Source organism: Artemia sp. Qi Xiang Cuo, chromosome 14 (genome assembly GCF_049724085.1).
Source record: "Artemia sp. Qi Xiang Cuo chromosome 14, ASM4972408v1, whole genome shotgun sequence".
Lineage (NCBI taxonomy): Eukaryota > Metazoa > Arthropoda > Branchiopoda > Anostraca > Artemiidae > Artemia > Artemia sp. Qi Xiang Cuo.
In genome coordinates, this window is record NC_142807.1 from 27639439 (window position 1) to 27650150 (window position 10712).

The 10712-nt window shown below is 35.5% G+C and overlaps 1 protein-coding gene across 1 annotated transcript in view; it reads left to right on the forward strand.

The window, feature by feature from the left end:
- LOC148944330 (cytochrome P450 4C1-like) overlaps nt 1-446 on the forward strand; it is an 82412-nt gene extending 81966 nt beyond the window's left edge. Inside the window, exon 4 of the mRNA XM_089099904.1 lies at nt 421-446. Coding sequence (XP_088956030.1) covers nt 421-446 — 26 coding nt within the window. The remainder of the gene's footprint in view (nt 1-420) is intronic.
- Nucleotides 447-10712: the final 10266 nt, after the last annotated feature.

The following is a 10712-nucleotide window of genomic DNA, read 5'->3' on the forward strand; positions in this document are numbered from 1 at the left end:
CGAATTGCCCAAGATGGGATCACCTCTGCCTCTAAGCCAAGTGCTTTGCCTCTTGTCATAACACCAACACGTTACTCCTCCTATCCATATGAACCATGCACTCCTAAGCAAACGTGCCCATTTTATAATGCAGTAATAAACCCGATTTGCACAACCAGCACTCCAGACTAGCCTTGAAGACCGGTCTGAAACTCCTATCATCATAGCTCATCAAACACGACACGAGAGAATAGTAAAACCCATCAAAAAGATGAATTTATGAGTGATTTAGACCAAACTTCGACCACCTCTCTATAGACAGCTTATTCGAGAAGAAGTAATATGTAATATTACCTTCTTAGCCCAAATGTGCTTTCCCTTTGCAAGTGTTAATGCTACCTCATGTGCTTTGCTGTTCTTATTGTGTTTTTTATATTATAGGTGCTTGGGTCATAATAAAAGATTGAAATCAACTGCTAAATCTACTAAATTTGTTTTAATATAATTGATTCAAACTTCACCATGAGTTGAAGTAATATCTATTTTTCTCTCATCCTCCTCACTCTCCTCCCTCTCTTCTCTATTTTTCTTTTTGCATGGTTATTAAGAGCTTTTTAGTTTGTAGTTTCTAGGTGCTTTTCTAATCGACAGTTTGTATTTATTGGCTATTTATTTTTCAGTTTGTCTTTATTCGTCGTAGACTATTCTGTATTATGAAACTATTAGCTTTATTATGAAACTATTCAAATATTCTGGGAAGTGAGAGAGGTGAGATGAATATTGCAAAACATGAAGGGAACAAACAAACTGTATTAGGAAAAAACAAAATTTTTTACTCTAGAAATATATTTTATTCGCATATTATAGTATTTTTATTCCAGAAATCAAAATGATTTTAAAATTATTATCATATATTTTTTTCAAACAGAAAGTGAACTTAAATAAGAAGTAAAAACTATGAAAAATAATCAAAGAATAGAACTTTTGATAAGTTTCAATAATGATTCATTACTAATTAGTATTTCTTATCCATGAATAGAACATTTGATTTTAGTAGAGTTTTTAAGATTAGCTTTAGAATATTGCCTAATTTTTTTATCTTCCACTTTTTTTCAAATGTTGTTCATCACTGTTTATTAAATGTTCTAAATCATTATAATTTTATAATTCTTAATTTGTCTGCTTTTTTACCCAAAGCTGTCATGAGCTTAAAATTAACAACAGTAACGACCAAAAAAGAAACCGACAAAACAAATTTCGTTTTTATATCTAATTCAAAAGGAATGCCTAAGCTGAAATTCAAAGGGTCATTATTTTTCTTTTTATTCCTTACAGTTTGATTACAGTTTTATCGCTTACAGTTTCATTGGTAGTTGTGGTGGTGGGCCTTCCCTTGTACTTTTGATTTTATTTAAATGTATAACTATGTAATGCGTATTTTTTTAAATAATACGTATATACTTCACAAAATAAAAACAAAATCAAAAGTACTATCAGTGTCGCCTCAACGTGGCGGGGAAGTGATAACAGAGTGATGTTACATATGAATTTTATACCAAGAAAATAATAATAAAAGTATGGGTTAATTTAAAATATAATCATTCTCTAACAAAAACTTCTTTTTTCTATACTATTGCCAAATGGGTTCTCACTAGTTAACAACTTTGTAATTTTATTTATATCTGACACCACTCCGGCTAAGCAAACTGAATCTCTTTATTATTGAATCGTCTGCCTAGTTTGTCCAAAGTACTTTAAAGGTAATATACAGTAGCAAAAAGTTCTATAATCCATTGAAGATTATTTAGTTGTCGGTAAAAATGAAATGCTCGATTATTTAGTTGTCGGTAAATTTTAGCCCATTTTCTCATATCATCCCAACAAAACCCAGGTAGCACTAGTGGGTCAAGGAAGGGTCTTTCCTGCTCTGTGCAAAAATTGTTTGCACGCATCACATACTTTTTCAAACACAATAATAATACCCAAAAACAGAGCAATAAGATACCTCTTGGTCAGGTTGCAACCGACCCAAGCGCCATAAATATTTTCTAGGACGCAGTTCTCACTGACAGTTTGCAAAAAACCACAAATGAAATGCTGGATTATTTAGTTGTCGGTAAATTTTAGCCCATTCTCTCATATCCCCCCAACCCACCCCCGCTAGCAAGAGTGTGCCAACGAAGGGACTTTCCTGCTCTGTGCAAAACATTATTGCACGCATCCCATACTATATCAATCTAAATACTCAGACCCAAAAACAGAGCAAAAAGATACCTCTTGGTCCAGTTGCAACCGACCCAAGCGCCATAACTATTATATAGGATGCAGTTCTCAAATGACAGTTTGCAAAAAACCACAACTGAAATGCTGGATTATTTAGTTGTCGGTAAATTTTAGCCCATTTTCTCATATCACCACATCAATACCCAGGTAGAACTAGTGGGCCAAGGAAGGGTCTTTCCTGCTCTGTGCAAAAATTGTTTGCACGCATCACATACTTTTTCAAACACAATACTAATACACAATAACAGAGCAATAATATAACTCATGTTCAAGTTGAAACAGACCCAAGAGCCATAAATATTCTCTAGGACGCAGTTCTCACTGACAGATATAAAAAAAACACAAATGAAATGATGGATTATTTAGTGGTCGGTAAATTTTAGCCCATTTTCTCATATCACCCCAACAAAACCCAGGTAGCACTAGTTGGCCAAGTAAGTGTCTTTCCTGCTCTGTGAAAAAATTGTTTGCACGCATCACATACTTTTTCAAACTAATTAATAAGACCCAAGAACAGAGCAATAAGATACCTCTTGGTCAGGTTGCAACCGACCCAAGCACCATAAATATTATCTAGGACGCAGTTCTCACTGACAGTTTGCAAAAAAACACAAATTAAATGCTGGCTTATTTAGTTGTAGATAACTGATAGAACATTTTTTTCTCTCCCTACCACACAACACAGGTAGCACGTGCTGGCAAGGGTATTGTCCGTCACTCTATGTCTAATTTTTGAGTCAGCACGTTCCATACTTTTCATAAGATAAAATCCTCCACAAAACCAGAGATATAAGGCTCATCTTGTGCAAGTTTCCACCAACCCACGTTACCGAAATATTATATAGGATGCAGTTCTCCACTGACAGTTTGCAAAAAACCACAAATGAAATGCTGGATTATTTAGTTGTCGGTAAATTTTAGCCCATTTTCTCATATCACCCCAACAAAACCCCGGTAGCACTAGTGGGCCAATGAAGTGTCTTTACTGCTCTTTGAAAAAATTGTTTGCACGCATCAAATAAATTTTAAATCAAAATAAGCCGACCAATGATGAGTCCTCTTATAGACCTCTTTGTAAGGGTGAAACTGACACACGCGAAATCAATCGTTTCTAGTACGTAGTTCTCCAAAGAAAGTTTCAAAAAAACCCACCATTATCTTATTGAATATGTAGTAGGGGGTATATTTTAGCACATTTTCTCCTATCACCCCAACAAAACCCAGGTCTCACTAGTGGGCCAAGAAAGGGTCTTTCCTGCTCTGTGAAAAAATTGTTTGCACGCATCACATACTTTTTCAAACACAATAATAATACCCACGAAGAGAGAACTAAGATACCTCTTGGTCAGGTTGCAACAGACCCTCGCGCCATACATATTCTCTAGGACACAGTTCTCCACTGACAGTTTGCAAAAAACCACAAATGAAATGCTGGATTATTTAGTTGTCGGTAAATTTTAGGCCATTTTCTCATATCACCCCAACAAAACCCAGGTAGCACTAGTGGGTCAAGAAAGGGTCTTTCCTGCTCTGTGCAAAAATTGTTTGCACGCATCACATACTTTTTCAAAAAAAATAATACTACCCCAGAACAGAGCACTAAGATACCTCTTGGTCAGGTTGCAACCGACCCAAGCGCCTTAAATATTTTCTAGGAAGCAGTTCTCTCTGACAGTTTGAAAAAAACCACAAATGAACTGCTGGATTATTTAGTTGTCGGTAAATTTTAGCCCATTTTCTCATATCACCCCAACAAAACCAAGGTAGCACTAGTGGGCCAAGTAAGGGTCTTTCCTGCTCTGTGCAAAAATTGTTTGCACGCATCACATACTTTTTCAAACAAAATAATAATACCCAAGAACAGAGCAATAAGATACCTCTTGGTCAGGTTGCTACCGACCCAACCGCCATAAATAGTCTCTAGGAGGCAGTTCTCCACTGACAGTTAGCAAAAAAACACAAATGACATGCTAGATTATTTAGTTGTCGGTAAATTTTAGCCCATTTCCTCATATCACCCCAACAAAACCCAGGTAGCACTAGTGGGCCAAGGAAGGGTCTTTCCTGCTCTGTGCAAAAATTGTTTGCACTCATCACATACTTTTTCAAACACAATAATACTACCCAAGAAGAGAGCAATAAGATACCTCTTGGTCAGGTTGCAACCGACCCAAGCGACATAAATATTGTCTAGGACGCAGTTCTCACAGACCGTTTTCAAAAAACCACAAATGAAATGCTGGATTATTTAGTTCTCGGTAAATTTTAGACCATTTTCTAATATCACCCCAACAAAACCCAGGTAGCACTAGTGGGCCAAGGAAGGGTCTTTCCTGCTCTGTGCAAAAATTGTTTGCACGCATCACATACTTTTTCAAACCCAATACTAAGACCCCAGAACAGAGCAAATAGATACCTCTAGGTCAGGTTGCAACCGACCCAAGCGCCATAACTATTCTCGATGATGCAGTTCTCCACTGACAGTTTGCAAAAAAACACAAATGAAATGCTGGATTATTTAGTTGTCGGTAAATTTTAGCCAATTTTCTCATATCACCCCAACAAAACACAGGTAGCACTAGTGGGCCAAGTAAGGGTCTTTCCTGCTCTGTGCAAAAATTGTTTGCACGCATCACATACTTTTTCAAACACAAAAATAATACCCAAGAACAGAGAAATAAGATACCTCTTGGTCAGGTTGCAACCGACCCAAGCGCCATAAATATTCTCTAGGACGCAGTTCTCCACTGCCCGTTTGCAAAAAACCACAAATGAAATGCTGGATTATTTAGTTGTCGGTAAATTTTACCCCATTTTCTCATATCCCCCCAACAAAACCCAGGTAGCACTAGTGGGCCAAGCAAGTGTCTTTCCTGCTCTGTGCAAAAATTGTTTGCACGCATCACATACTTTTTCAAACAAAATAATAATACCCAAGAACAGAGCAAGAAGATCCCTCTTGGTCAGGTTGCAACCGACCCAAGCGCCATAAATATTGTCTCGGACGCAGTTCTCACAGACAGTTTGCAAAAAACCACAAATGTAATGCTGGATTATTTAGTTGTCGGTAAATTTTAGCCCATTTTCTCATATCACACCAACAAAACCCAGGTAGCACTAGTGGTAGCTCGATTATTAGGTAGCGCGTAATGCCCAATAGTATTATTTTATCGTATAAAAAAATTATAAGGAAACTGACCTTATTCATTTTCATGAACTTGCTGCTGTTCGAGAAAGGGAAGAGCAACTAGCTGCTTTGCATTGAAAGATGTCAAATTTGAAGCACAATTCGAAACAAAATTTGGCTTTTCAGGAGCGTCAAATTGTTGATGTTTGGCCAAGAAATGGACTTTCAAATGAAGTTTCAAAAGTATTCTACTTTCGATAATGGCAAGTCCACCTTTTTTATACTTTAAAACAGCTTTGTCACGAAGTTGATTATATTGCGCCCAATTTTGTTTGGTATCGATGGTATATGAACCGTCTTCTGAGCTTATAGGATCACTGTTTCCATTTGGTCACCCTTGGGGAAGAAATTAAAGAAACAGAGTAACATGTATTCGAGATCTTTCTTGTGGTAAAAATGTAAAATTCCGTATTATGGTTTATAGGTACTTGAAACTTATAAAATAGGGTTATCAAATATGCTTAATATGATGGTGTAATTTTCCTCGCAAGTTCCCTTTGCAGTGAGTGATTTTTGAATAATGTTATTTTTTTTTTGCTTCACGGAAGAGTTTTGTATATAGCTTTTGTAAGTTTTATAATTAGTTAGGTCAATAACGCTACTGGTTTTGCAAGCTAACTTATATAGGTTATTTTTACAATATGAATAGATTATCAGGCTATTGGACATCCAAGGGTGTATATAGGTAGTTTTTCGGTTTGATTTACAGACTGGAAAGGTTGAACTGATAATATCACTCAGTCCCTGTGTAAAACTATTTGTGGCTGAATTAACATCCTGACAATCCAAAACCTTTGACCAGTCAAATTATTTCAGACGATCGGTGACCCGGTTCATATTCACAATATTATATATCCTATTAGACGTAGGGATATTAGTTCTAGGGTGTTTAATAGTTGGTTGGAAGGGTAGGGAGAGATAGATTAGAAAGTGGTCTGACAGGTCAGAGAATATTATTTTGGAGGACGGGTAGTTTCCCAAGGAAGTGGCTACAAAAATGTTATCAATTACAGTAGTGGTAGACCTCATAGGATCAACTCTAGTAGGAAAAAGGATTGTCGGAAGAAGACCACTTGAGGTAAATGTTTCAAAGAAGATATCACAATCATTATTACTGCTAACAGTTAGTAAATTACAATTGAAGTCCCCAAAAACTATTTATTGTCTTCTTTTGTGGTAAATTGATAAAACAAGAACAGTCATCAAAAATATTACAAAAGAAATGTGTTGGAAATGAGGGTGGTTTATAAAACAATGAAAAAAATAAAAGAATTGCCGTCAACACTTATATCAACAATTATTGAATAAATTCATATATTATTTATAGGTTGAGAGAATAAGGATTCACAGTGTAATAGCCTGGTGGATGTAAAGAGAAATGCCAAAAGAGGACTTGGTTAATTTTCTTTCAATATGAATAGCTTGAAAGCCAGGGAGGGAAAATTCATTAGTATCATCAATTTCTGAAAGCCACGTGTCCGTTATTCCAATTACGTCGAAAGGGCAGTAACCGTTAATTAAAATTAAATCTTTAAAATTAGTCCAATTATCTCTTATGCTTTTGATGTTAAAGCATATTATATTAAGTTTTGTCTCTTCCATTAGCTTAGGTTTTACATTTTTTACAAAATCTAGTGTCGAGATATTGAAAGTTAAAACGGCTTAAGGGTCTATCAGGGCTAGCTAAGGGGTTGTTGCGCAAATTATTTTGGTCATCGTCATAGTTAAAACAACATTATTGCACAGTAATAATTTTGTGAGAAACGTAAAATCTTGCATAGTATACATTTAAATATCCATTGTGGTCGAAGTTTCATCATTTGCTTGATTTGAATACTGAAATTCTTCTTAAGCCGACGAATTATCATTGGTGGTAATTTTGGACTGGGATGGAAAGTTTGCCGTTTTTTCTTAGATTTCTTGCCTTTGACTCGGGCAATGGCGTCGATTTGATTAGCAGTTGAGTCAACAGGCTTAACTAGCTTTGATGTGGAATCTATGTCCTTTTTGATGGAAGATAGTTGAGCTATATCTGTTTGCAAGATGTCATCACCTAGGAGTTTGGTGATAGCTTTCTTCTTGAGAATATTTTTGGTTTCTCCTGGTTCATTACTAACCTCAATTAAGTGACTGACTGTGAGATAAGTTGCAAATCTTTGCCATTCTTGGCAAAGACCTAGGATTGGCTGGAAGAATTAATTTACCACCCCGTACCCCATCTCGCAGTCACCCGTCTAGCGGAGCGGGCTGGGAGAAAGAGTCTTTTTTTAAATCAGTTCTTATACAGTGTGAAGTGAATACGATAAGACCTTTTTTTATACTATGTACTCTTTTAACTTTTCAGCCTAGGTTGAGTCTAAAGAGATAGTTAGATATCTTATCGGTAAACCTTGGCTTTTAAAAGTGGCCCTGGACCATCCGATCACGCTAGTATGAACGGAACCGTTGGAGTAACCACGGAAATCCCACTATTTTGGCCGACGAGGGATCTCCCCCTCCAGTAAGTGGCATAGCAACCCCTTTGCGCCACTTTTGCCTTTAAAAGTGGTGAACCCCTTATGTTAATCCTCCAATACCAGGGGACAACTTTTTCCTAAGTCCTAAATATAGAAAATCCTTCACAGCTCAATGAGTTGATGTCATCTTAACTTTCTACTATCAATTCTAAGGGAAAAAACCATGTACATCTTATTTTTGTTTGTTTTCAGGCTTAGTCCTATCTTTGTTCGTTTTTTACCATGTCAGGATTATATTTTAATAAGTAATAGATTCTAAGGAGCTTACTTTAAGCATTATTTATCCAGTTCTTTTCTTCATAATTAACTACAGCAATGAAACAATAGATCCCGCGATGCTTTCAAAAGCGTGTGTCCACTTAATGAAATTTTTGGAATAAGCATATTCAATTAATGTTGCCACATTAAGAGTTATTTATTAACATTTAAAAATGCGTATGTTTTATCTTATATAAAATTTGACTATAATAAATACATATCAACTTTATAATATTGCTTTTTCTTCTCTACAATTTCTTTACTGTTTAAGTTCCACTGTTTTATTAGTCTTTAAGCTTCGATTGTTTTTTAAATGAATGATTTATAAAGTACCAAGCGGTAGTTGTAATTCTAGTAATACTATTCCTTGATCTGTGCAATAAAACAAAGTAAATAAAGCGAGACACTCAACCCAATTTGATTAGATCTAAATAATGTTGATGAATGCATCTACGGGCATAGGCAAACTGCCTTTTTTTAGATTCACTAATTTTTCTATTGATTATATAGCAATTCAATAAGAGCCATCTATTTTGTCAACTGTTATCGTCTTGCAAAGAGTCAAAAAGCAATATTGTATATGTTTTTTGTAGTAGGTCAACAGTAAGTGGCTTATTGACGTCAAACAATACAACCTAAATGTATTGTAAGGTATATTCAATTATGGTTAACATTTGCAGAAATTATAATTTTGAAGTAGCGCCGTCCCCAAAAAAAAGTTAATATTAACTTTGCGTCTCTTATAAATACGAGTTTTTCGTTGCCAAATATATCTGATAGGTCAAGAACTCATTCAGATTCAATACTAGCTGTAAGGATACTTACTTATTCAAGTTAATGCTCTCTAAATTGTTCACATAATTGCCCTAATTCTAAAAGTTGGTTGTCAAACAAATACAATACATAGCCATATTCAAAGATTCAAATTCTAGTTTGTGCTTATTTTTATTCAATGAAATGTCCATTCTCTTTTGTGTAAATTAAATTAAAAAAAAGTATTTTCAATTTAAAATTAGGACCAGGATTAAAACTAAAATATAACAGAAATTATTACATGAATAAGGGGGGGTGAAACTTTGCTCTTTAACTTGTTCTTCAATACCTCGCTATTTATGATAGTTATTTTTGGTCCTTTTAAAAGAGCTTTTTATCCTAATTACATACGCTTCGGGTTCCTAGTCGAGTGGATTGGTGCGCTAGATTTAGGATCCCTTGTCCGAAAGGGTGAGGGTTCGAATCCTAGTCTATCCAATTATTTGTTTTGGGACGGGATTTAGTGTGGCGTGATTCAGTAAGCTCAGTCAGAGTTGACCAAGCTCCAAATGGGTACCTGGAGAAATCTGGGGAAGGTAAACGAAAGCCTAGGGTGGCCGGCTTTCATCCCCCCTTGCACTTTCTGGCTGAAAGGCCTTGAGACGGAGATCAGCACCGCCGGGATGGACCTTAAGGATCTAGTGCAGCATCCTTTATCTTAATTTACGTTACCCTTTGGGTTTCAGGAGTCGCTCTTAAAAAGTTGGGACAAATAGTCAAACTCACTTATATATGAAATAATTTCCCGTTGTTTTCAGTTTAGGGCTGCTCCTTACTTTTTTTATTAAGTTTCTGATCATTTTTCAAATAATGCAGTTAAATCTGGTTTTCTCTTCATGAAAAATTCACTTCATTCAAGTGAAACTTGTTCTTGAAATGTTGTCTCATGTCAACTACCACCCCCCCCCCGTAAAATTCTCTCCAGACAATTATATCCTTTCTGAAAATCCCCCTTAAAATATTTTTGGACGATTCCCCTTGAAAAATTGTCCTAATAATGCTGTCATTTGAAAGACTTAATTTACTTAAAAATACTTTGTTTGGTGAAGCTTTAAGCAGGGATTCTAACCTTGAGAATGTTATAACAACCCAAAGCGAACCGTAGAAACAATTATAATACATCCAAGAAAGCTGCCTAAGACCCAAGGAACCGCCTAAGGAAACCACTGATTAGACATAAGATGGAACCGGGGAGGAAAAAAAGCTTTAAGTTTGATGTCCTTCGTACTTTAAGATTAGATCAGATATAGCCCTTTGGTTCAGACATAGTCATCCACACTTTTATAATGTTAAACATTAAGGAATACATTTTTTTGGCATGAAAATGTGAAACAGAGGCAATGAGATTAAACACAATTTTACAACAGAGAGAAGTGGCTACAAAACGGTTATTGAGTTACTCTAACTTTCCCTGTCAATGGCACAAGACCTCAGTGCACTTTTGCGTTATCCCCCTCAATGAAATCCGTATAATATTATGGAAACATATGACGCAGTATTAAAACATTTTTGATTTAGGAACTTCTATAGAATGATAGAAATAAATAGAGATAAGAAAAAAATGTTTTATTTTGCTCATTAGTTAGAGTATTTAATTTTTTTATTAAATTATATCATATCAGAATGCGACAGTTCTTGCTGCTTCTCCTAGATTTTACTTTCTTAAATTTCAAATT